General features: G+C 39.2%; 2 protein-coding genes, 1 long non-coding RNA gene and 1 pseudogene across 11 annotated transcripts in view; 1 reads left to right on the top strand and 3 right to left on the bottom strand.

The window, feature by feature from the left end:
- LOC136257281 (uncharacterized) overlaps positions 1-27,913 on the bottom strand; it is a 265,717-nt gene that overhangs the window by 128,017 nt on the left and 109,787 nt on the right. The window lies entirely within an intron of this gene.
- On the bottom strand, positions 545-4,632 carry LOC136258301 (CAAX prenyl protease 1 homolog; annotated as a pseudogene).
- Positions 3,895-25,099, bottom strand: LOC136257288 (PAX3- and PAX7-binding protein 1-like). Of its 6 annotated transcripts, none has more exons than XM_066050403.1 (11): positions 24,019-25,099; positions 23,338-23,452; positions 21,901-22,097; positions 20,762-21,007; positions 20,165-20,355; positions 18,922-19,168; positions 18,578-18,631; positions 18,384-18,509; positions 17,990-18,172; positions 13,015-13,131; positions 3,895-4,589 (listed from the first exon to the last, which is right to left on the bottom strand). In XM_066050403.1, the coding sequence occupies exons 1-4, from the start codon at positions 24,076-24,078 to the stop codon at positions 20,972-20,974; spliced, it is 408 nt and encodes a 135-aa protein (XP_065906475.1). In that variant the 5' UTR covers positions 24,079-25,099; the 3' UTR covers positions 3,895-4,589; positions 13,015-13,131; positions 17,990-18,172; positions 18,384-18,509; positions 18,578-18,631; positions 18,922-19,168; positions 20,165-20,355; positions 20,762-20,971. The 6 variants fall into 6 exon arrangements, with proteins under 6 accessions (XP_065906475.1, XP_065906474.1, XP_065906473.1 ...); XM_066050402.1 differs by having other exon boundaries at positions 18,029-18,172; positions 18,371-18,509; XM_066050401.1 differs by having other exon boundaries at positions 17,994-18,172; positions 18,371-18,509.
- Positions 25,014-27,274, top strand: LOC136257294 (uncharacterized). Its single transcript, XR_010701892.1, has 2 exons — positions 25,014-25,155; positions 27,086-27,274. It is a non-coding gene; the product is annotated as an uncharacterized lncRNA (long non-coding RNA).

Raw genomic sequence — 27,913 nt, forward strand, 5'->3', positions numbered from 1 at the left:
AGTTTATCTGATGTCATTGCGTACTGTGCCATGCAAATTACAACTTGGAAATTTGTGTAGCTATATAGCCTTGAAAGTTACATGCCACATGCCAGCTACACACACACACACACACACGTACTTCAGTCGGTTTTCTCTGCGCTGCGTTTGCATGAATCCCCGCCATTTGATGTGAATCTTACACCCTCTTCTTTTCCTTATCCGCGTGGGAGCGTACTAGTCTCGCGTCGCTTATAAATTCCAATCCTGCGATAAGTTGCTGCGCGGAAAGGGTCTGGCCACGTGAGACTAGGAACGTAACGGGAATGGCTCTATATTAAACTGCTGAACTAGCTGATGATCAGACCTATAATAGCTAGCTAGCACAGTGAATTCAGAAATAATTTTTAAATATTTCTTAATTCACTGTAATTATATCTGGCCTACAGTCTGTAGGCCAGATATAATTACAAGAAGTTGATACAACTGCTGTACCCTCAAATTATATAAGTTTCCATTTTATAGCTGCTTTTGCACTGTAAGTATGCAAATAGTACATTATAAGTCAACTTTGAAGACTTGAAAAAGCATTTTAATGATTTTACTCGTGAACTATAGTACAGTAAAGAATATCTACACTGTAAAAATGATGAAGTACTCAGTATCACACAATGTGTTAAGGTAACTATCATATGAGTGAACCAATTACAAACATTTCATACTTTTATATGTCTAACACTAAGTACACCCTAATATGGTTATAAGGTGACTAGTCTCTCTTCTTTGAAGTGGTAGCAAGGGCTCATACTCTCTCAAGGAAGGTAGGATGAGAATGATGGAACATGGAGTAGAGATGGTCAGCTTTTGAAAAGCTGAAGTTGTCCTTGTGTAGTTTGGTGAGTGCTGACATCAGCTCATCTGCCTTGTTAAGATCAGCAACAAACTTGTCAGCTTGATACTCAAATCTTCTGGTTAGCTGGATCATCAGGAACATCAATGTCTGTAGTGTGACAATAGTAACTATGGTAACACCAAACTCGCGTAGAGTATAACCAAGAGTTAATAATATAGAGAGGTGGTATAACCCAGTAGTTGAGTAACCAACCCCTGGGGACAAGATAGTGTTCAGGTAACTGACTCCATAAAGTTTTGTGTAAAATCACCTTAAGATCTGCATTGAAATTTTATGTACAAATCATTCTAATAAAACACTCCCTACTCTAATAAAACAATCATTTTAGCCAATTGGTTACCATGACTGGTGTTCACTCTGCCGTGGAGTATTATATGAGCTAATTAGAAGTGTATACATGAAATAGTTAAACCTCACTTAGTGATCACTCTATAATGATCACCACTATATGAAAACGATGTACGTTCTATTAGAGTAGAGGTGTACCAATATTACCAATACTTAGACTCTATTAGGGCTTTTTTGGGTGGGTAATAAATCTCATATACTCCACCTTGTTTTCTAACATACTCCATGCTTTCAGGCACAATATAACGTATGGTCAAAACTAGGTTTATCCAATCAGTATGCATATTTCACATGCAGTGATGTAACGAGGGCACTTATTTTGTCACGTGAGCATGCATAGTTGTCATGACGTTAGTATTATCGCAAGAAAACCAGCCACTTTTGTCGAGCCTACAGCAGAGACAGCTGTGGATGAGGTAAGTAGTAATGTGAAATAGTCTAAAGCAGTTATACGGGCACAACGTGGAGACTATGAAATTTATAAACCCTCAGGTCCTTAGTAGCGCCCTCGCTTCGTTCATGCCCGGGCCTTCAGGTTTTCAGTACAAGAAGCCATAGAAATATGTGTGCAACTAACTTTTATTGCTCCAACAACTATAGTGGTTAGCAGTCATGGGATGAATGAACTAGCCATCTTTACCAGCTATTAAAATATGGAATAATGCGAACCAATCTTATTGGGAGCACACATTAAAATATTTGTGGGTGCCTCACTGTCTGAGTTGTTAATTGAGGCCACACCACCACAGGCAACCAAGCACTGCCTGTAATTGTTAGCACTTTGAACTACTTGACTAAGTGTAATCTAAACTAGATAGGGTATAAATAGCAAGCAATTAAAATGTTAAAAGTCCCTGTTTAGTTTTCTCCAAGCCAAATGATTACACTTTATTATATCGGTGTATCAGTGTTTAGACATGTATATTAATCATGTATCTATTGTGAAGATGTTGGGAATGACAGGTGATGATAAGGATACATGTATGCCACAAAAATTGCAAGATCCTAGGAACAAAAAAAATTGCAAGATCCTAGAAACAATGTAATTGTGACCCGCTGAGCAAAGCCTGCCGTTTTCGCACATTCCTCGAACTCCACTTTATTGCTTCTCTGTTATCTATAGTAACAAAGGAGTGGACAGCCAAAGTTTCAGCCTTTTGTGATGATTAGTCTTGGAGTTGTAGCTCTAGACAGTTGGAACAGGAATAAACTCGATTTATACAGCAACAATATGGCAAACAAAATAAAGGCACTTATTTAATCGATCGTAACTCACGACTGAAACAAGCTACTAAGATGGGTCAATCTGTTCATCATGAACTGGTCCATTGATCAAGGTATACTGCTTTCCGTGTACGTCTCCATGTGGACAAAGAAGGCCATTTCAACAATTAAATGATGACAGTAAACTTTATTTCTACCGCATCGCAAATAAACACCCTTAACTCACATACCATATGCTGTACAAACATGAAACAAAGAGTGTCTTACTCACAATGAACAGGAGAATCTGGTGGTATATAGGTTTTATTGATTTGAGCTTTGTTTCAATGCATATCAAAACGATTAAAATGTGTGTAAAATTATTATGTAGCATGCATATTTCTACCTGGTTTATGTCAATATGTTATAGCAAAATAGAATTTAGCAAAAATGGCCAGTTTTCACTCAGTGGGTCACAATTATTAATTTTACATTTGCAGTGCAATGAGATCAAAATACTCTAATAGAAGAGTTACTTATAATAAAATAGTTCCAGTGTAACATGGACGACTTGTGAACAACTGATAGTGTCCTGATTATCGAGGTCAATTTATGTACTCTGAGACTTTAAAAAGTATCTGGATTACATAGGTGTGCTCAACTGTCCACATTAACTGGTTCAGACACCTTGGGATATACCACTACTGTCCACTAGTATCCTGATTTTCATGTACTAAGGTATATTTGTAGTGATGTGTAATACACCTGAAAGAGTGTATCTGTATCCAAAGCTCTGTGTAGTCACAGATATGATATGATACATGATATGGTACATTATTCTAAAACAGCCCTAAGTGTGGGCTGCTAAGAAATTTTCGTAGCAATGAAATTACTAATTATTCAGCTGCCATAGTACACACCTCCAACCACACCCATAGGGGAGAAGATGAACTGGAAGACAAGAAATAATCCTATCATGGTGGGGTGACCATCATGGAAACCAAAACTAGTGAAGACCAGATCTTGTCCCATGAAGCAGCCAAACATGAACAACATCAGAAACATATTCACCTGTAGGGTTAATAGTTAGTGAGGATACATCATTGTATGGTAGGGACCTCTGTAACTAGGGACCATCTGAGATGTGCTCATTGGTGAGGTGTCAGGAGTTTAAATGTGTGTACACTAATACATATGGGATCATCGAAGAGTATCCTGGTGCCTACATGTTCAGAGGTCCCATTTTGATGTCACTACACTACTCACCTGGGTGATCACAAGATGTTTGAGGGTGTGGCTCATTTTCCAGTGGCCCAACTCATGAGCCAACACTGCTAGTACCTCATCAGTATCACAACCTTGATGCTGTGGAGTGAGTGAGTGTGTGTGTGTGAGTGTGTGTGTGTGTGTGTGTGTGCGTGTGCGTGTGCGTGTGCGTGTGCGAGTGCGAGTGTGTGTGAGTGTGTGTGTGTGTGTGTGTGTGTGTGTGTGTGTGTGTGTGTGTGTGTGTGTGTGTGTGTGTGTGTGTGTGTGTGTGTGTGTGTGTGTGTGTGTGTGTGTGTGTGTGACTACTGGACCAGTGGAACCTGTGTAACATGGACACCTTGGAACGGACTTTTACTAAGTGTCTGGATTATGTACGTGACCTCAAGTGTCCATATTAACAGGTTCCAGTGTACTCTCATACCTTCTTTACTGTACTCTTATCCACTTCATCTTTCTTCTCTTCAGCTGAAGTGTCATCTTTGTTCTCTTACCTCATGTTTAGTATCATCCATTGTAGTATCCTCTTCAGGTAGCGTCTCATCATTATCCTCCTCCATTGCTGTCTCATCTTGCTGTTCTTTCTTCTCTTTCTGTTTGGCTTCGTCCTTCTTGTTAGCAGCTACACTGTCTTGGACTTGTTTGAGCAACTTTTCGTCCAGCAATGTGTCATACAGGACAATACGCTTGTTCTTCCAGAAGCCATTCAAGTAGGTATTACTATGGCTTGATCATCGTGACCCGTCCACTACAAAGAGTTTCTTCAGAGGGAAGTGCAGGGATGCTGCCAGTTGTTCTATTGCTGTTCGCAGGTCACCCAAGGGTAGTGGGGTGTAGGTGTCAAACAATGGAGCAATAAAGTTTGATAAACTGTTGCCATCACCTGTGACAAATAGTGACAACATGTAACAGTTGATTATCAACATGTCCTGATATTCAGTTTATGTACTAAGGGATATTTTGGGACCTTAACAAAGTGTCTGGATTATGTAGGTATCCTCAAGTGTCCACGTTGACAGGTTCCATTGTATCACTGAACATCAAAGAGATTACTGAAGGTATAAACACATTCCAATCATGAGATATAGTATAGGCAATCAAGTGTAACGAGGAAACTCATTATAGAAATTTATTATAGTTTGGAGTACAATAAGGAAATGATATGTATGGTATAGGTGGTGTGATGGGATAACATCAAACCAAGAGTTAATAATAAGAGAGGAGAGTGTCTAACGCTGTATAGGCCTGTAATAGATGATTGCGCAGAAGTTAAACGGCTTCCTTTCTGTGTAACGTATAGGGTTCTAGTATTTGTTCGTTTCCTTACCGCAATTAGTTTAGCCGCACCGTGATGAATCCTCGAGAATATTTTAAGACTGAACTAAAGACTGAGCTGTATGTACAGGGAACAGTACTCCTTCAATTCAAGAATGCTCAAAGGTAGGGTAACATGGCGACGCAGTGAAAATTCGAAGCAATACTCCGCCTTTGGTTCAGTGTTTATTGGTTTCTCAGACGCTCTCCCCAGAGTTATCTTCGAGGTTAACAGCCACACTTCTTTACGCAACAGAGCGATGCTCTTCGTGGTGAACTTGAACATCGAGTTGAACGCACGCCCTTATGTCTGGGATAGCCTTTGTGGTTAAATGCGAGAATATACTAGCCAGTCTGTACGTTATGCAGAAAAGCCATTAAACTTCTGCGCAATCATCTATTACAGGACTATACGGCGTTAGACACTCTCCTCTCTTATTATTAACTCTTGATCAAACAGTTTAAATGTTATGATGTAAATACTTCTCTGTTACGACCATGACCTGATGAGCAAACTTTTTTGTGTTTTAAGTATTTCTGTAGTTTTGTTAGCATTAATCATCTTTGGAATTGCTGACCAATGGTAGGGAGCTTCCAGGAACATTAAGATGTCATCCTACAGCCTCAGGTGGTTTTGTAAATTTCAAGTTGCTCAGTCAGTTCTTCAGCTTTTTACACTGGTGGCAGGTGCAATGCATATAACTGTGTATCACAAGCAAAACGTTAGCCTTCAGCCTTGTTTGAGACCTGATCATGGAATAACGTCACTTATCTAATCCAGCCAACGTGAAAATCCCCAAATGTGTTATAGGTGGACTGCCTAATGTAGCAACCTGTTTAATAAGGTCACTGGTCACCTGCCAACTTGAAATGTGTCACTTGTGTACAAAGTGACTTGCATAATGTAGTGACCTGCTTAAAGGTCACCTGTCTAAACCAGTAACTTGAAAATCCTCAAATGTGTAATTTTGTGGTCTGTCTAATGTAGCAACCCCTATATCAAAGTGATTACATTAATATAATTTTTTTTTAAAAACACCTGAGGCTGTAGGATCACACCTATGTTCCACGAAGTGATCCCTACCATTGAGCAATTCCAAAGATTATTAAATTTAGAAAACTATGGAAATGTTTAAAACACAAACACATCCTGTAAAACAGCTTAATCACCGCTCTAATAATGTCATGATCCAAAGAGAGAATGTAACATTTCAATGTTATTCCATCATACCACCTGTATAGACTATATACAAGTTATGATACACACACTGTATTAAAGTACTGGTATAAGTGTTCCTGACAAGTAAACAAGTTCATTGAATTCTCCAAATCAAACTTCCAATACCAAATATCTGTGTATTTGCAGTACTTGTTTATGTCATCAATCATCTCCTTAATATTTGGTGTTATATTGGAACCTGTTGATAAGGACTTCCAACACTTAGTAACAAGTTGACTTGTTTATACAGGTGACTTTATACAGTGGCCTTATTACACAATGACCTTATTAAGAAGCAGGTGGCTAATTTAGGCATGCTTAATGCTTGTACCTTCCTTTTAAGTTGCAAAAATGACACAAACGTGAATTTTTGCTGACTTGAAAGCATTGCTGACACTGTCATACAGAATGCAACGGAAAATAATGGAATGTTTAGAGCTGACAGTTACCAGATGCGGGCGGTAGACATGAAACAGAAAATTTATTGGAGTGGCCTAAATACCATCTCTAATATACCCCACTATTCGCTATACTTGCATTCATATTGTCTCCATGGTGATTTATATTATTGTACACGCATTTTTAGACCCCTGAAATCAGGACACCTCCCTAATAAGGACACCTTGATATTCAGGACACTTGTCCCATATAATAGTTAGACACCAAGACCAAAGGAACTAAGCAATTTAGTAACCCCGATGGCCCAAGGCTGTAGCGTCCCGAGCGCAGCGAGGGTACTACTAAGGGCCAGAGGGGTTACTAAATCAATTAGTTCCCGTTGGTCGCTGTGTCTAACTTATTTAGGCTATGGTTTAAAGTACATACCTTTATAGCCAGAGCATTAGGGTGGGATAAAAGAGCAATGCAGAACAGCAGAACAGCAGAACGGTTTCTTCCTGAAGTTCTTACAGTGCCCACAAAAATAATTACTCAACCGGTAACCAGAGTAATGGCTAGAGCTACAGTAGATATGCCGTTTAGTCTACTATTTGTCCAGAATTATTCACAGAACACGGAGAAGAATTGTATTACAGTATTGTCAAGTACTCCAATGTACCTTTCATGTTATAATTATTTTTCACGTACAAATTGCCTGAGGGCGGGTTAATAAATGAACATGTCAGGTGACTAAGTGAGCATGTCAGGTGACTAAGTGATTTAGTAACCCTCTAAATGAGCTGTACCATAGTCTAAACACCTGCAGATATACTAGTAGACGCTTAATCCATACTGTAGTCTATTCCCATAACTGAATTGGGGATATTTAATCCCTAATTCAGTCATGTATTTCACCAGTATATCCACAGGTGTATAGGCGACCTCCCTTGTGTCCCTCTTGTATGGAGGGCTACATTTACAATGATGTACGTAATTATTTTATTACTGATAACATCAGTCTCACAAGCCACAGCTATTAATTGTAGTAGCTTGCTCTCATAGTACGAGGTGTCTTGTTAAGGTGACACCCACAGCAAGTAATCTTACCAACGTGTTGAGTTAACAGTAGCTTGATATGAGGAAACTCGATGGGCACTTGTTGTAAGGATATGCTTGTTACTCAGTCAGTCAGTAGAAAATTCTGTTAAACAGTTTTAAAATTCCGAAGCAACTTGTTGAAAGCGTTTCGGATCGATCTGAAAGCTTGTTTGGGCTTAGTTTTACCTAACCAATACTGCCACATCGTCATCAGGGAAAGTGAGGCTGGTTTTTGGGTGATGTTATTTTATGGGCCATGCCTACTCCTTTGTGGTCCCTACTATACAGTACTATTGTACTGTATGATAAAACAATAACCTATAATAATAGTAGTATTGTTGAGGCTATAGCTAGGTGCATGGCTCCTGGTTTTTAGAAGCATCACAACATCGTACTATTGAGTATCAACAGTGTACTCACAGAATGTATTCACAATAAAATTTCAACTGATCAGATTTGACTGCCAATTACAGAAATTTTTCCAAAGTATTCTTAGTGTTATTTTAAATTATTCTTTATTGACTTAATAATCACTGACAGACTGATGCCTTCAGACAAGCGTAACTCGATAACAGCTAAGGCTACGAGCTAGATTTTTTTACTGTTCGACGTCACTTTGGCCCGAGAGGTGCCTTTTGGCATACCGCAGTACATACAATGCATTCTTCATGAACTTACCAGTGTCCTCCTTTGTGTCCCATTCATCTTTGCTGACAGCGAAGTGTCGATTTGGCGGTAGCAAATGATAGTTTCACTTTGAAACAGAAATCATCTGTATTTTTCATAGTAGCTACTTTGATTGTAGAGGTGCTTTTCGAACAGTTCTTGATTTGTACTGCTGTGTAACGGGTTGAACAGGGCTGACAACGAAGCATAATGGATATACCATATAGTAAAAAACTTTGGCGGTAAAAAGTGTGACGAAACCCCTCTGTTGAAAAAATTGGCGGAAAAAACTTTGGCGATTGAAATAATATTCGCCAAAGTTTTTACCGCCAAAGATTTTACAGTACGGTACGTAAGGATCTCAGGATAAAACGACAAGGTGACATCAGTGAAGTAGTGTAGTAAGTGTATAGGTAGCTAGCGTTGTTGTTGTAGCAGTACTTTTGCAGCTACTGATCTAACAACGTGCTAGCAAAGGCGTGCTTCTCTATCTCCTGCGATGCCTAGTATTTGCTTCTCAGTGAACTCCAGTAGCAGAGGTTATCACGCATATCAAAGTATTTGGCCAAATCTATCACAAGACGATGAACTAACTGACGTGCGAATGGGAAGCTGGTTGGAAATGCTATCCCAAGGAGTGCTTACAACTGTGGGAAACATTCCTAGGCCTGAAGATTAAGATCTCCAGAGTCAGCTCAATCTTTATTGCGTAGTGGTACGAGCTGACCTTCATCTTGAGTTCTAGTTACTCAATGTGAGACTCAATGTGCTAGTGTGATCATCTAAAATAATTGGCGAAAAAAACTTTGGCGAAATTGAATGCTATTCGCCAAATTCGTCAAAGTTTTTTACTATACGGTACTTCACTTTTCAGATGTCAATTGATACATAGGTGGGGCACACGGCACCATTTCTTTCTTTTGATGTGGCATGCATGGGTTCACCAGTCATATTTTGCAAAAAAAAGTTTAACAAACAAGTACACAAAAAAAATTGGAATTTTCAACTAGAGTAGGGACCATAGCACATCAATAAAAAGTACTGAAACAAGCTGGAGTAGTGCATGATATTAAATCACAGTAAAACAATAAGAAGTTATACCTCTACTGTGCATGGTAATCTCATAAATGCTCAAGATACCATAACGGAAATGCTAATAACAAATAAATAACAATTACAAATATTTTTTAAAATAACAAATAAAGCTCTCCAAAGCACTTCTATTTCAAACCATCACTACTAAACTACAGTACCTCAAAACAACGTTTATACAATTGGGGAAGTTATGCATTGCAGGCTGTAAAAATCCTTCATTTTTCATATATGCATGTATGTATTGGCTGCTTTTAGCTTTAAATGATTTGTCCACATGTACATGATACACCTGTAGATAGGAACAATAAAACTAATATTGCATTATTATTATTAGCATTTTACAGTGACCAGCACTGAAGGTCTGACAGCAACATGTGTTGCAGCCTTAGGATTACCTAACCTAATTTCAGGGACTTAGACCTAATGACTTGACCTACTGGCATGTGTGTGGTGTATGACTTGTGGGAAACAATGAAATCAAAAAAAATATGAAAACAGATCAGGTACACAATATAGAGCAATCTTGTACTACACCAAACACTGGAATCCAATACTCCATTGATCCTGAACTCTATTGTATAAACATTACTAATTGTGTGAGGGTAACAAGTGGGACACTTCAATAGTCAGAAGTGAATTGTTGATCCACTGATAAATGTGACAATTATGAAATGATTAAGGTGGCGGTTACCTCACAATTTCCGGTTTGAAGGATATTTTTAAAATTCAGTTGTGAACACATTTGTAAAGCTACACGAAAGCAAACACCGTTACATCATAGACCAGCTCTTCCTCTACCTACATGATGATTTGTATGGCCATTAGATGCTGAATTATAACACTATAAAGCCGATTGTAAGAGCATGCAAAAACATTTTCGGCGTCAGTTTACGCAAAGCTTGTTGCACATTATGGCAAAGTAAAACATGTAATCTATTCTTTAGCAGCATAAGCAGGGCGCAATCAACACAACTTCAGCCTATGCCAGGTTGAAACACAGCTATGGGATTTTGAAACCCTTTTGGCCACAGCGAAAGAACCTAAAACCTGCTGTACCATCGACAGGCAGTACAGAAAACTTTTTTTCTCGACATGCGGCCTTGCTACAATAAGCAATCGCTTATTTTACGCTAATACAGAGGTCTCCCTCCTTAAAAAACTGACGCAGAAAGTTGTACTAACACTTTAGCATACCATACAAAACCACAAATGATGCATGCCGCTTAAGTTTCGCGCGTACCACCCGAATCCCCATAAACAAAGCTTCTTAACTACTCTACTTACTTTAGTGAATGTCTTCTTTATTAATACTCGCACAATAGTAACAAATTTCTTCTTGTTACAAGGCAATGGGCCTTAGTATGTGCAGCTACCATTTTAATTATTACGTAAACACTAATCACATGACGCAATAAATGAATTTTTGTGGCAGGACGTATGGCTTCGTTTGCAATGGCTTCAAAACCACAACTTCCAGGTAACCGCCACCTTAACATGAAAAAGAAGACAGGAAATGAATTTTTGTATGCCTTGATGGAACTGTATATACGGGATATATGTCCACTATATTGTGTGTGTGTTGTGTATGTGCGTGTGTGTTTGTGTGTGTGCGTGTGCGTGTATTTTTACATACGTATATGGTGTTGGTGTGTATGCTTGCACATGTATGACTAAATTTTCTGGGGGACCATACAGTCCACAGCAAATCACACTATACAAGCTTCACTATGCACTAAGTATAGGTTAGGAGCCGAGGGCGTGGTTCCTAACCGACTTAGAAAATGCGGGCGTTATATATATCGCTATGTAGGTGGAACCATTGTGGGATTGAGTTATATGTCGTTTCAAAATCGTCACAGTGTTAAAACAAGTCATGCGACCATGGCCACTAGTAGAGAAGATTGAACGTGTTTTCGAATTAAAGCTTGTAACTAGCTACATTATCGCTGCTTCTATTAGCTGGTAGATCAAACAAAGAGTGATAGCTACTGTGACAATAAAGTTACAGCCAGCACTACCAAGGGTTTAAGTAATATTGTTGTCAATGGTTAATAATACTTGGTCTGGCGCTAGGCCTCAGTTCTGTGACTAAGCCAGTATATACACGATTTCACACCTACATAACTTTTTTTACAAGAAACAAATAAACATTCTACAAGAAAGCTTACCTATTTAGTTCTTTTAATAGGGAGTCCGCTTAAAGTACAGTAAAAGCATATTAAACAGGCTTGAAACATTGATGGGCATTAAATAGAACTCCGTTATATTTCTGGAATTCTCCGCTTATGATAGCAAACGTACTTACAACGTTATAGTCTAGCTCCCATAATCGAAATGGCGTAGGTGTGCTTATAAAAGGAATGGAGTAGGTCAAGCTCTGTTGGTCTATGGGCTCTTAGCCTGTATATGCTTTGCAGAGCATGCATAGCAAATCAGTGATCAAAAGTGAGATTTGCAATGCTGAGGTCTATCTGCTAGCAGGTTTCTAACTAAGTTAGTTAGAGACCTGCTAGCAGGTTTCTAACCATTTTAGAAACCTACTAGCAGGTTTCTTCATGGTTTTTAAAGACCTCATTATCTGCCAAAGATCAAAGCATATTATGCATAGCATTTTCTAAACTTAGTTACCATACCTCTAAGTGATCGCTATAGACTAAGTACCTCAACTAGGTTGTTCTTGTTTACGTAAATAAAACCACAAAGACAACAAAACTGAAAAATATGGTAAAATCAGGTAGTCAGTCACATAGGAAGTTGCTACAGGTAAGTATTACAATTCATACAACTATTCTAAAGTCTCCTTACTGAGCGAACGTTTCTTTGACTGGATTCTTCCCAAAAAAATCTCATATCACGCATGCATATACACATGAGTGAATCATGCCACACTTCTGAAAAACAGCCAACGGTCCTCCCTGGCTGTCTTAGCCTATCAATAATAATCCATTGGACTTCAAAACGTGACTAGCAACTCAAGGATTCATAAAGCTCGTCATTTTCAATAAAAAAAACTTTGTGATACTATGTAACAAAGACGTAATAGTGAGCAAAGGATCCAGTTATCCTAGAAATGGAACCTCTGTGGGCATTCCCGTTTCATGGTAAGCACATCATACTATAAAATGTATGATAGAAGTGGTAATACGTTTGAATTATATCTCATATATCTTCAAACTGGATAAATCCGGTTATAGTGGTGAAGGGTTAATTAAGGTGTACGTAGATGAGGAAACAGCCTATCAACTGTAAGGACTCAGTATTGCATTTGTATAGAGTAGCAAGAGCTGGGGTAGTAACTTCAGAAAAGTAACTCCCATGTAACTTCAGAAAAGTAACTCCCATGTAACTTAGTTACCAACTCTGAGCATACATACTCACATGGTTGGGTATGCACGTACATGCGCATGTTGAGCTGTTTAAACAAGAAATTGGTGTTAATAGAGAAGTAGTCTATCAACTGATAAGGCTTTACTGTGTTTGTGCAGAGCAGCATACATACTCACATAGTTACATACAATGGTATACTGTACATATATACCTGTTTATTAAAGCCGTGATGTTTTTCAATCACAAATGTCTCATATACCAGACATGGTAGTCCAGTGATGTTACCAATGAACATCATCAACAGTAGGAACACTATGGACCAAATGATCTGTAGTGATACAGTAATAGAGTAAGTAATGGATAAAGGTCATGCAACTACAACAACTGTACACACAAACACACGCACACACACACTACACACACACACGTACGCATGCATGCACACACACACACGCACACACACACTACACAACACACACACACGCACACAATACATACATACTGTACATAAAATGCCTACAGCTACTATGCTAGTCATGCTTATCCAGTGAACCAGCACGGGAACACCACTCAGGTTCCATGAGCCGGTGCAAACAAATCCTCCTGGGGCAGGACTAGTAACCCACAGGAGGCTGTACCATGTCTCATGGTGAAGGTGTGGGCACCCAAAGTCCCACCTGGACCTTCACCCATTATGTGGGACAATTGGAAACAGTGGAAATGGAAACTGGAAACGGAAAATGGAATCACCAGGTACCCATTGATGTTATAGAAATGTACAAACACTTACTGTCTATAAATGTGTGTGTATTCAGAGTCTGCATGTACAAATGGTATTGTTGATTTGTAAACTTGTTCCATTCCTACATGTACTTAAAGTACATGATGTGTAGGGATATGATAACTGATATGTAGTAGCCTTGTTAACAGTACAACCTAGAGGTGGAGTGTACCTAGTCATTTTGTATGGTACATAGCACCAATATATAGTAGAGTCCCAATTATTTACCTTTATCACAACAATTGATACGCTTGCAACAAACATACATTGTTATGGCCTTTTGACTGTTAAGTTTAGTTGCTTTCTGCACAGTTGTAACTAGTTACCAGTTACTAGATACAAGGAATGTAACTAATTACGTACTTAAAGCAAAAGTTGCTCTGACCGTACGTACATCCACCACGTAGTGACGTTTGAGAATTATCAATAAACATGACTAAAGTTCACACTTAAGGTGATGATCAACTTCTTTTATTTTAATGATCACTACCAGTTTATAAAGTTCCCAATTTTTATTATACCTGTTTGTTACTTTTTTTTTTTTTTTGCCAAATACAAGTTATGTATTTATCAATGGTATTTCAAATAGTTTTCATCTATGCCCTGTCTGTTACATGTACATACATAAGGACACTCCTGGAAACACATCTACAATCAAACCCTCATTTTGCCGCCAAATGGAGGTGTGGTACAACACACTTTATTCTTTGAATGTGATAAACAACACACGAAGCCATTGATTTTCTACCTGTGAGCTGACACCTTGCACTGCAAGCAAAAATAAATGGGACACTAAGAAGAACAAAGATGGTCATCGTATCTCCAATAAGGTACACACCCAGGTGAGTGACACTGTAGGTATAAATAATATAACCGGTAGCTAAGCCATTGTTGAGTTACGTATGTCTTTCTGAAGGCAACAGTTGGTAAGCTCAATGTATCCCTGTCACAAGCTTTTTCCAAACACACTTCGGTTACAGGAATATAAGGCTGGTACTACGCAAGTAGATCTTTTTGGTACTAGAAAATGCAAAACTTCATGACCCTTAACGTGTCAATTATGTACAAGTATCTCATCTATACATATACTTTAATACAAGTTGGCCAGACTAGAGTAGGGTTCATATTGTATACACAGTGCACATACAGCTATTTCTAGAAATATCCCAGTATTTAAACACTATCCAGAATTACATTTACATGTACATCTTTATCTACAGGTGTATCATGCACAAAGACAATTTCTAGTTATCACATCTTGCTTTTTCATGTAAACCAACACACAAAACTTTAGAATAGTAAAGTCTATCACATTTTGTTTTTATTTTCACTATCATAGCAGCATTGATAAGGGAAAATATACACACCACATCAACAAGGAAATCATGATGATATCCAAAAGGAATTAACATCTATATTTTATCCCTTAACCCACAGCTTTTTTTTTTTTTAAATGCAAACACTGAAAATGCATTGGCCAGTAAACTGGATTTTACACATGTCTTTTAAAATAAACTTTCATAGTACAAAAACTGTTAAAGCTCTAAAAACTACAAACACCCTTTTTACTCACTGTTAAATTTTGGTATAAACAGTCCCCACTCTTCATGCACCCAGAACTTCCCATTGTGCCCACTACCCTCTTCACACTGTTTATTTACCTCTTCATATAACGATGGTTAAAAGGCCATAACTTGGCCATACTTCATCATATCGACTTTCTCTTGATGTCATGTTGCTCGTCACATGATAGCAATTCAGTTGATATACAGATATCATGTGATTTATTAAATGGTCGTCAAGCACAATGATGATACAATGGCAAAAGGGAATGAAATAATTCAACACTTCCAAGCAAGCAAGTTCCTTGTTGCTTTTTATATATATAAGATAGCTTGCTCCTTACCAATTAATAAATTCTGCAATTCTGTATTTGTAAGGGATTGGATGAATGCTTGATGAGATATGGCTGTTTGAAACGATGTATATATTGGTGTAGTGTTTTTAGTTTAGCAAATCCAGTTTTCTGCACTACACAGGTTTAAGGGTTAAAAAGTTGTGAACAACAGGTGCGTATATCTACACTGCAAAAAAAAAAAATAAATAAATCCTCAAAACTTTACAAAGTTCCAAACTGAAGTCACACCCACTTATTCTCATTCACTGTAGCAACACACTGTACAGAGCTGAACACATGGTATTTAACTAATAACTTGTCACTACAATGGCACATCACAGTCAGTCTGTGTGGTCAAACTGATAGTCATGTTCTTACACGTAAATATTGTCTAGATGAAATAACTTTGAGCACTAGAGATATTACTAAGTGTCTGGTGTAAACTACATGCAACTTCAAGTACCTTCTGCTTCTTTCTAACACTTGAAATACACACATGTACACACACTGTACATACGTACTACTGCTAATTCTAGGAAGAGAGAGAAACATAGACGGGTGTTGTATTACTGGCTACATATGAGCTTTCCAAACATTTTCATTTTCTTGAACATAAACCTTAGTACTTAGAAAGTTAAGATCACAAAGCTCTGTAACAAAGACTGCAGGACAGTCAATGTAGAGGATTATTGAAATCTTGATGTTTACAATGCACATGTTGGAAATTAACTGAATGTAGTGAACATATGGTACATATTTCAAGTGTTTTAAAGCATAAACACACTAGATATTCACAACTTCAGTAGACCAACTGTGTAGCTATAGGTACATACAAGTAGGGAGTACTGGATCATTTCACAGCATTGTCTGTTGGTTGCTTTGGTCACTGCTGACCAGTGTGCTCCATGCATTAATGTTGGCTCTACAATAAATGTCACAAAAATATTGTTAAAAGGTGGTTGCCTAGTAAAGACCTGTAAAAAAGGTATGATTAAAAGTCTGAGCGAAGAAAAAAGTAGGAATTGAAAATTTGGCGACTATATAATTGAAGGGGTCAGTGGAAAAAGGGGGTAACCCCCATTTTGAGATTTAGCCATTTTGTAAAAACAAAATTGCTTAGTTAGGCATGTTAATGTTTCCACAAAATTTAACAACAGGACTTAAAACTTTAAGTCACAACCAAATTTAAATTTACATTAGTCTACAGCAATTCAGTAATGTCAGAAAATTCTATTTAATGCCAACCATACACCCATTTTATTTTTCAAATGTGGGTTATCCCCTTTTCCCACTGACTCCTTCAATTATATGCACAAGTACGTATCAACTATCTTTCAAGCTTCACACTTTACCCACTGTGCTACAAGATCACCAAACCATAATACTGAGCAATTATATGAAATATCTGCTAAAAGTCAACTTTTTGCTAATTTCTGATATTACTGATATCACATTATCAATACTTATAGAACTTTGCGTGGGCGAGGTCAAAGGAAAAAGTGTACTTTAAATATCATAAAGTACACTCTCAGCCGGCCAACTGCTTCATTGACCACAAAGAGTGCTTTATTGCACCGCAAAGAGTGCTTTATTCGTTCAATAAAGCACTCTTTGCGGTGCAATAAAGCACTCTTTGTGGGCAATAAAGCACAGTTGCCAACGTGACTTAGTGTAGGCTAATAGCCTACGGGGCTCGCGCCAGTACGACTAATCATCCAAGCCGGTGAAGGCTGATAGCCTCGCCGCGCTGAGTGATCAATCACACCAGCCAATACGAGTTCCACCACTGGATTGCTTTTATAGACATACCTAAATGCTTCGATGATGGGTGGGAGAAGGTAACGTTGCTGTTACGTTTGTTAATGTAAACGGACAAGTCCTGGAGATATCACGGAAATACTTCACCATGTGACTCACAATAGAATCGATTGTGGGTTGCGAGCAAAACCTGCCAAAAGACGCAATGAACGTCTACTATGCCAAACTATGGTGAAATACGCGTGAGTTACTTTGTTAAACTAGTTTGTGTGCGTTCAGGCTGCTAATAGTTCGTGCAACGCTTGTTAATTGCGAGTCCTAGTGTATGGTGAAGCTACACGACTAGAAAGTTCCATAAATCATTTAAAGCATAGCCGCGAGTGCTATAAGAAAAATAAAGTACGAGGCGCGCGGCTGAGATGCTAATAAAGCACGAGGCGAATACTAATACTACATTTGTATCATTGTGCTTCTACTACTAATACACATACTGCGCTCATGCACACACGTACACACACACACACACACACACACACACACACACACACACACACACACACACACACACACATACGCCATGCACACACATTATTATTAGCGCTTTACAGTGTCCAGCACTGAAGGTCTGACAGCAACATGTGCTGCAGCCTTAGGATTACCTAACCTAATTGCGAGGACTTAGACTTAGTGACTTATAGTTGAAAAAGTACATACACACACACACACACACGCGCACGCACACACTCTAACCTACGTATATATATATCTTGTACAAAACTTTGTTTTCACTTTATATCATCTGTTGACATATCCTCCTGATGCTGCTCTGGGAAATTCCCTGCTTTTGGTGAGCATCACTCCTCCACCTGTTGTCCCACTTGCTGATGCTGGCACAACTGCCCCATCAGGTACGACTAACTGTGAGATGGAAAGCTGTCAGAATCAAAAATGTATATGTGTAAAGTATTATCATACAGAATGAAAATTTGTGATTACTTATTTTCATACTTTTAAGATATTAACATGGTCACCAATAATGAGGTGGTCTTATTAATCAGGTCATGAAGTACATCTTAGCTATGTTTGGGACCTACTCAACATGGTCACTATAATGAGGTGGTTTATTCTCACCTTTCAGCCTTACCCAATAGGGAGAGATGTGTGGGAGAATTATTCAGTGATAATAGCAAGTGTCTGTTGAGTAGTCCATCAACTGTTAATTGTTTAAGTGACTGTGAAGAAAGTGTGTCCATCCAGTATGTGATGTTAGCTGTGTAGTAACCATGTAGGGGAAAGTATTGTGGTGACCGAGACACACACACGCACACACACACGCACCTTAATTGTACTCCAAAATTGTGTATTGATGAATTACTAGAGTTCTCCAGTTGTCTACAAGCCATACAAGAAGTATATCATTAACAATTAATATGCTACAATTAACAGTTTTGAGTACAGTGGCACAAAAACATTATCAACTGCTTTTCATAGCTTTGTCAGAATGGTAATGCCTAAGGGAATAATACACATAAGCTTTTATTAATTGTGTACCCCCCCCCCCCCCCCCCCTCCCAACATCAAATGGCACAACAAATGGATTTATATAGGGTTTAACTCCTCCTTAAAAATGGCATGGTCCAAATTCTCAATCTCACAGAGGACAAACACACAGACAGACAAACCTTAGTGTTCCCACTTTCCAGTGGGATAATCCTTCATCAAACTGGATACCAGTTGTGACAGTTGTCTAGTTTGATGAGATAATGTCCTAGTCACATCCCAACCAGTAACGTAACCAATGGCGTCACAACCCTCTGAACAAGGCTGGGTAGTAGCTGAATATCCTCGTTATCCTTGCTGGCCCTCTCTGAAGCCATAAAACATCACTATATCAAACCGTCCTATTTCTTCAAGCTCCTTTGCCTTCACCTACAGTAAAACAAGAACAGTGAACATGTTATGTGTGCGTGTGTGTGTGTCTGGCCCTGGTCGTGTGGTGGAGACCAGGTGCCCTAGAGTTGGCCTTGCAGGCCAATGACAGGGTTTACACTATGTATACACTTCATACATGGGATCAGTTGGAATATACGGCACCTATCTAATATTAGGAGAAGCGCTCGTAGGATTAGGAAAAGCACCCCTAGGATTTAGTGTCAGGGGTAGGGTATGAGTTAGATATATAGACCAGGTGCCGTATATTCCAACTCATCCAAGTAAAGGATGAAGGTGGTGAACGTAGCAGTAAGTGGTTTGTTGTAACTGTTTTGGCTTGTTTGCTTGCACAAGTATGGTTGCAAGGCTATAGTAGGCTGCGTATATTTATCGACTTCCCACACAATTAGTTGATCACTCTTCGCAAAGGGTCTGTAGTCCCACTAAAACACTGTTTGATAAGCTGGCTTAGCTGTTTTATAACTGCTTGGCTTCCTTTTCCATGAAAGGAGATAGTAGCAAAACTATATAAAACATTGTAAAAGTCAGCTGCCCACGTAATTAATTACATTGATTACATTATCATTACAAATGCAGTTTATACACATAAGCTTGAGGTGATTTTCTGCTCCTCCTCCTCTATTCTGAAGAAATGAAGAATATCGGTAAATATCAGCATATCGGTTACTGGAATAGGCAAATAATCGGTATCGGCAAATGTGAAAAAAATGTATATCGGTGCAACACTAATAAAAAGGCTGTAATTGGGTTACTCAGCATCCCCTGACCATAGGTGGAGTGACATGTCCCATGGGGGATTGGGGCTGGGACGAAGAAGATCCCAGGACAGGCAGTGAAGCAGGTTTGAAGCAGGTGTGTGTTTCTCTGCACAAATGTTATGATATTATACATATCATAACCACATAGGTGCTAGGTACAGATACACTCAAGTACTGCATATCACATATCACTAACTGTACTATAATCACACACCTCTAGAGGATTCCATGTGACCAGTTGTAACTTCACAAATGGACTGAACAGCTTGGGAAGACATAACGACACGTAAGCTTGTTGGTAAGATTGTGAGTGCTGGTTCTCAAGATGACTCTTTATGATGGATAATGAAGCATACTCATCCACAACATCTTCAAATAGGCTAACAGCTTCCAGTGAAAATTGAGCTGTGTATAAATATTAATAGATAGTACTAAATATGTATTATAGGTGACTGCTGTTCATTTTCAGTTAACTACACCACCTAATCACACATGCAAAGCCTCAGGCAGCCATGCAGCTATTGCTGCCCAGTGAACCAAAACTGAGATGCCCATACATCACTGAGGCACTTGAGTATTGTAGAAAAGAAATCAGCTACAAAATCAACTGCTAAACCAACTGCTTTTCACAGCTTTGTCAGAATGGTGTTCAACAATGCCTAAGGGAATAATACACATAAGGTTTTTTAATTGTGTACCATCAATCCCAAATGGCACAACAATTGGATTTATACAGAGATTAACCCCTCTTTAAAAATGGCATGGTCCAAATTCTTAATCTCACAGAGAACAAACACACAGAAGGACACACCTCAGTGTTCCCACTCTCCATGGATATAGTGAGATAATCTTTCATCAACCTGGATACCAGTTGTCTAGTTTGACGAGATGATGTCCTAGTCACATCCCAAACCTGCTCAACCAGCAATGTAACCAATGGCAACACAACCCTCTCAACAAGGCTGGGTATTAGCTGAGTGTCCTTGTCACCCTTTCTGACCCTCCCTGAAGCCATAAGTCATTAACATCTCAAACCATCAAGCTCCTTTGCCTTCACCTGCAATAAAACAGTAACAGTGAACATGCTGTGTATGTGTGTGTGTGTGTGTGTGTGTGTGTGTGTGTGTGTGTGTGTGTGTGTGTGTGTGTGTGTGTGTGTGTGTGTGTGTGTGTGTGTGTGTGTGTGTGTTAGTGTTGCCACGATATATCGATACATTGAGAGTATCCATATAACAAGGTGGTGATATGATACAGTAATCAGTTATATTGATGGTTGCTGGCACCATTTAGTATAATGAGGTGGGGGAGACCAGACATATGGTATTTGGCATTTAATTAAGTTATCTGTTAATGGTGTAGTGTGGTAAACAAGCCAACCCCAAAGTAAACCGGGAAGTTTTAAGGTTTCTGTGTAGTGCCAGCCACTTGTCTCAACTGAAAAGCAGTAGCAAAATGCATTTTAAAACTTGATAAACAAGAGTAGCTTTTGCTTGTGGTATACATCCAACTTAAATTGAAACTTGCAATGAAGAGTATGTATATTTTTCGTCTTGTAAATGTTACAGTTAGTTCTATATATGTTTATATCGTGACATAAACCTTGGTGATATATGATACAGAGTTTTTCTATATCGCGGCAGCACTAGTGCGTGTGTGCCTTTGTGTGAGTGTGGTATATTGTAGTGCATGCACAAGCATGTGTGTGTGTGTGTGTGTGTGTGTGTGTGTGTGTGTGTGTGTGTGTGTGTGTGTGTGTGTGTGTGTGTGTGTGTGTGTGTGTGTGTGTGTGTGTGTGTGTGTGTGTGTGTGTGTGTGTGTGTGTGTGTGTGTGTGTGTGTGTGTGTGTGTGTGTGCGTTCCTTTGCACAAAAATGTTATGATAACATATCATAACTACACACTATTAGATACAGATACACTCAGGTATACTAACTATACTATAATCACACACCTCTAGAGGGTTCCATGTGACCAGTTGTAACTTCACAAATGGAGTGAACAGCTTGGGAAGACATAACGACACGTAAGCTTGTTGGTAAGATGAGTGCTGGAACTTCCACTTCTCAAGATGACTCTTTATGATGGATAATGAAGCATACTCATCCACAACATCTTCAAATAGGTTATCAGCTTCCAGTGAAGATTGACCTGTGTAATAATAAATAGATAGTATTAAATATGTATTATAGGTGGTTGTTCATTTTCTGTTAACTACACCCACCCAATCACACATGCAAAGCCTCAGGCAGCCATGCAGCTATTGCTGTCCAGCGAACCAAAACTGAGATTCCTGTGCATCACTGAGGCACTTGAGTCTTGTACAGGCAAATCCTGATGACCCCAACACCTCTAAGTGAGACAAGGACAGTTGGGCATTTACTTTCCCAGTAAACAACAGTTACTCATTGATGTTACAACTGGCTGGACTGCTTCCCCAGTTGACACAAGGCCACCAGGTCACCATTATACACCTGGGTAGACTGGAGCAATGTGAGTAAAGTGTTTTGCTCAATGAAACAACAATGTCAGTAACATTTGGCATAGACTCTGGAACCTTTCAATTACCAGGCCAATGCTCCTAGCCACTTGGCTATGCTGCCTCACTACACATGCACACAAAGCAAATGTTATTGACAGGAGTGTGAAACACACCATCACTGTCATTCAGCAGGTTGCCTGTGTATCACTCAAACACTTGAAATTGTGCAGGCAAATCCTACTGGGGTAGCACTAGTAACCAGTAGGAGGACTGTTCAATGAATAATTCTACAGATCCCAAAGTTCTACAACATCCCTAACATAGCAAAGGAACTAAAGGAAGACAATGGACAGATGGGCATTTGCTCCCCAGGCCACCAGGTCCTCATTTAAAAGAGCTCTGAGTAGACAGGTGAGTAAAGTTCCTTGCTCAAGAATGCAACTGGGCATTCAAGCCTGGAAACCAGACTGTACACCAAATCACTTGACTAGATATGCCAGGACTCAACCCAGTTAGGAGGGGGGCAAAGTAAGCCATTTCAGATTCTAGGGGGTTGGGGGCATGCTCCCCCAGGAAATTGTTGAAAATTTAGGTGTAAATACACCTGTAGGCTCAATTTTGGTGAAATTTTACTGTGATGCCATTGATACATTGACCATTCGATTACACAACCTTGGGATTAATTAAACCTTTCCATTTCTCAAGGCTTTAGGTAAAAACCTCTCAAAACTTTGCATATCACCTTATATCTCATCATCATCTGATGACATTCCCTCCATTTAAAGTCACAATAGTAAGGTAAATGAGGTCATGAAGTACATACACATTAGCTATGTTTGGACCTACTTGACATGGTCACTATAATGAGGTGGTCTGTTACACTAGTTCTCACATAAGCTACATACTCACCTTTACACACATCAAGTTCATCTTGAATATCTTGTTGTCTACGAACAACAAGCCTCTCTGCTCTGAGTCGTCTAGTCTCCAATACCTTATTGTGTAGTGTATTGATCAGTGGAAGCTGAAGGGAGGTGAATGTGACACTTAAGTAACTGTATGTGCTATTCCATACTTGTTACTATCCATACATGCAACTGTATCTGCACACATATATACGTATGCACACATCACACACAACACACTAAGCACAGCAAAGCCTCTGGTAGTTGTGTTTCTTTTGCCGCTCAGCGAACTAGCACTGGACACTACTCAGGCACTCAAGTCTGTGCAGGTAAATCCTCTTGGGACAGTGACTATACTAACCTGTAGGAGGGGAGTCCAAGTCTCATGGATAGAGGTGACAAGCTATGTGCCTCACACACACATGCACACCCGCACTCACCCACACCAGGAGCTCATATATAAGCACCTGCTCTCTCTGTCTCTGTCTCTCTCTCTCTCTGTGTCTGTCTCTCTATCTCTGTCTGTCTGTCTCTCTCTCATGCACACACACACACACGGACGCATGCACGAACACACATATAACTTCACAATAACCTTTTAGACATTCCAACAAGTCCTTTTCAGCAAGACATCCCAACAAGCCCTCAAGGTACAAATGCATCTCTTAAAAGAACTGGTACTCACTAGTGACATCGCCAGCTCATTTTGTACACTATCAAAATCATCTACAGCTGCTCCTTTCATCTCCCTTCATCCTACCCAAGTTTTGCCAATGGACAGAGTTAGTCTCCCTTAACTCATCTAGTCTAAACTGGAAGTTTCCTAGCTATGGTCAATGGGTTGGTAGTTGGCTAGTGTTACTAGTGGCTTCTTGTTGTTGCCAGTTAGTATTCTCCTGGTTTGAGAATTGAGACTGAGCTTCAATGTAAGGATATGTTCCCATTCCAACTATAAAACCCTGATCTAGTATTAATTGTTGGTGGCTGCTAAGTGGCTTGAATAATATTAGCACCTTTGTTAATCTGTTCTTCTTCCCATTTTTTCATCTCCTCATCAGATTCTCCACTCTCAGCAACCATCTCAAGAGCTTCCAGCACTTGTTGTTTAGTAACACCTGTCCCTTTAGAGAATCCAATATCTTTGCCTCTCTCATCATTCGAGCCACTTTTATCATTGTCATCATCACGAACTAGTCTTGAGTTATTAGCACTGAAGCACTGGTTGTCATCCCGGGGTAGGTAGTTATCACCTAGCTGGTGAACCATCTCTCGCTGCATGGATAGTAATGACATCCGGGATTGCTCCTCTACCTAGGCAATTCAGCTCTGGCATCTTCCTCGTCAGTTTCTTCTGCCTCATCTCTCGCCATTGTCACTTCTTCATCGCTACTCCCACATGGTCCCATCCCCGCTCCTCTTTATTTAATAATTGTAGCAACGTGAGTGATTACTGCTTTAGGCTCAGGCGTAGGCGCTGCAGCAGGCACTAGTGGTTTGTTATGGCGACTAAGTTTCTTTGTTTGCCCGGACCATTGGTGCGTTCATAGATAGTATAGACTCCGTCTATACTATCTATGGTGCGTTGCATGCGTTGACAGTCCTCTTAATTCAGTAAACTAGACGAATTTTGTCGTACTGGCATCGATGGTGTCCTATTATTTTCATCTTCAGTGTTGTGATCCACTCCTCTCCTTCAGAAGTTCCTGCGCTTCAATGAAAATAAACTCATTGCTACTAAGTTCCAATTAGTGCTTAAGGTGAGCTTTATTTAGAGAATACTGCTAACTCGGCGTCTGACCACACCAAAGTTGTGGTAGCAGAGGTAGGTTAACATATACCGATATATATGCAGTTGTGCTTAACTAATAATTGTGTTATGGCAGAGATATAGTTATGGAGATAACAAATCTTGTGATGCACGAGTCACTGAAGGGCGAGCTGAAGGGGTAGTCACTTCCATACCACCAATTGATGCACTTGTGGCCAGGATCAAGTGATCAAGGGATATTGTTGAAGTGAATCAAGCGATCAAGGCGTCCACAAAAGTAGCGATCAAGGATCTTTGTGAGTTAACTTTGGGCAACATGAGAATTTACTAAGCTCATATCAAGAAGTTTGCGGAAATTTGCTACGTTTTTGCTCCAGCCTCACCGATTTGTTCACTATAAAGTGGATAAATTCTATTGTACAGACACTTTATACTCACGTATCTTTTCACTCCAAATACGTATTTCAGATTCGCAAGTAGCATGAGAAAGAGCAACTCATGGTGAACAGAATGATACTAAATGAAGCTCGGTACACAAAAAACCCGCTCGTCATTTTGACAATACAGGAACACAATTGGTTTCAATACATTTCCTATGGGGCATTTTCACTATTCTTATAGATTCGATCATATCTCGTGACATGTTTGGATTTTTCAGGATTCGCTGCTAGATTCTGGTAGCCTATTCTTGAGCGTTTCTAACAAGCCATAGTGAGCACTTCCAGCGTAAAGTATATCTCGTCAAAACGATGCTAAAGTCGGAGGTAAAATATGCGGGCAATTCGGAGCGAGATTAAAGCTGTGTTTTGGCACGGGGTTCGTCGAGTTAGGTTTGACAAGCAACGCACGGCCAATCTTTAACTATAAATAACTTCCCACACTTAATCCAGTGCTTTAAAACTATTTTATTAATGAAACACTGTATGTGTGCAAAAGTTCTAGTACACCAATACATCTGTCATGAACTGGCACTATGGAAGAATAGCCAATCTTTGACGCTCAGTGCAGTAGAGATGTCCCAAAACCTATAAAATGAAAAATCAGCAACAGTAAAGCCTTTAATAAATGAAATATAGCAATTTGAATCAATTACAGCTGCTTAATTGCTTTGATCTTGATTGGACAAATCACCTAATTAGTCATGTCAGCTGGCCTGAAAGTTCCATTTTTGAGCAAAACTTCTTCATATGTTTACGGTTGACGATCAAGAATCAAGGCTCTTGGATGGATGAAATTAAGTGATCAAGGCAATATTTTGGTGATCAAACTTCTTGATCCCGATTGCAAACGCATCAATTGGCAGTATTGAAGTGACTACCCCTTGTGGGTCTGGGGCCATCATATCACTGTGCTATTTATTTTATTAAGTTTGGTGCCTGGATTATTGTTACTGAAAGTAAATTTATCATGCAGAAGATGCTCCTCTTGTGGCTCCTTTAAAGAATATTAGCGATTGTGCTACTGTGTGCTATGAATTTGATGTTACCATGTCTTCGTTAATGGATGTGTCCCTTTAACTTCTATGGTAATGTCTACCTTGTTACAACTTCAATTAATTTGCTCAGCTCAGCAACCTGCCTGTCCAGTTTAATGTTGATTTACCAAGTAGTGTAATAAACACTTTCACATTGAAATGTTACAGAAAAGGATTTGAGTAGCATATTAATTTTACTCTTTGAAGGGATACTAATCCATCAATTGTATGTTTTAATGTGAGTTATTGAGCCCATATGAGATGCCAGTCTGGGTACTTGTTTATACATCTATGTTATAATGGAGTGTGACATGTAGGCATGCACTGAATGTGGATCTGTGACCATGGTCAAAACCTTCAGTTGCCTCCACCTTAACCTGTGACTCATATAGCCTTATCCAGCATTTGACCTGTGACTGCAATATTACAATTTTGTACTCGGCTAGTTATTCTGTGTTTCAAATCTTCCTTGGATGTTGAAATGTTAATTCACTTTGATTGTGGTTGTAGATCAACAGCGAGTACCTGTGTTTCAGATGTTATACCTCACCTATAGCTACATACCTCAGGACATGGGATTTGTCAAGCTGGGAACAATTCACATTACAATCTCCTACTGTAAAAATGCACTTATTGCTTATTGTTTACTGTGGACAATTAGTGTGACATGTACATGGTTAATAAACTTTTTAACAACTATCCCAGCATGCATATGGTTATAAACAGCAGTTGGGGGTTGAGAGGGAAGACGAGCATTTGTTTCACACGATTGATACTATACATATTTGTCTGTTGTGTAGTTTGTGTTGTGTAATTCAAAATGTCCAAGCAGTTATGTAGAGCTTGTGTGGTAAAGTGTCAATGTAGGAGGTTGATGGTAGTTCTCATCCAACATGTATAGCATGTCCTAGTTTAGGGGATCTGGTAATGTGCTCCCCTGAGATTGAATTCAGAAGTAATTTTAATGAAACAGTCAGGATTGTACATGCTGATGTGTCCCAGGGCTCTTAGTGCAGTATGCTGCTTTCTTATAGCTGTTATACAAACACCTGCATTGACACTTGGTTGCATAATCACACATCCAGTCGGGCTATGACATGTGATCAATAGCCAACAGTAAAGGAGTAAATAAAAAGAATTATATAGTACACTTGCAGTTAACTACAAGATCTAGTTCTGAAACAATCAATATAAAGCAACTATCACATTATTGGATATGACCTCTGCTATCTTTTACAGATCAGCAGTGTATATCTAAAAAAGTGATCTTTGTCGATATAACACCAATGCAACAGTCAAACTGGGTGTGTCAAATTGAAGATCTTTACCTAAGAAACA

The sequence above is a fragment of the Dysidea avara genome, chromosome 6 (assembly GCF_963678975.1).
Source record: "Dysidea avara chromosome 6, odDysAvar1.4, whole genome shotgun sequence".
In the NCBI taxonomy this organism is placed as follows: domain Eukaryota; kingdom Metazoa; phylum Porifera; class Demospongiae; order Dictyoceratida; family Dysideidae; genus Dysidea; species Dysidea avara.

Excerpts from the sequence above, each read along its gene's own strand:
- LOC136257288 (XM_066050403.1), bottom strand. The coding sequence starts at position 24,078 with ATGAAAGGAGCAGCTGTAGATGATTTTGATAGTGTACAAAATGAGCTG. Across the intron at positions 23,453-24,018 it reads ATGAGCTGGCGATGTCACTA|CTTCCACTGATCAATACACT; the intron begins GTGAGTACCAGT and ends ACCTCCCTTCAG. Across the intron at positions 22,098-23,337 it reads TGAACTTGATGTGTGTAAAG|GTCAATCTTCACTGGAAGCT; the intron begins GTGAGTATGTAG and ends ATTATTACACAG.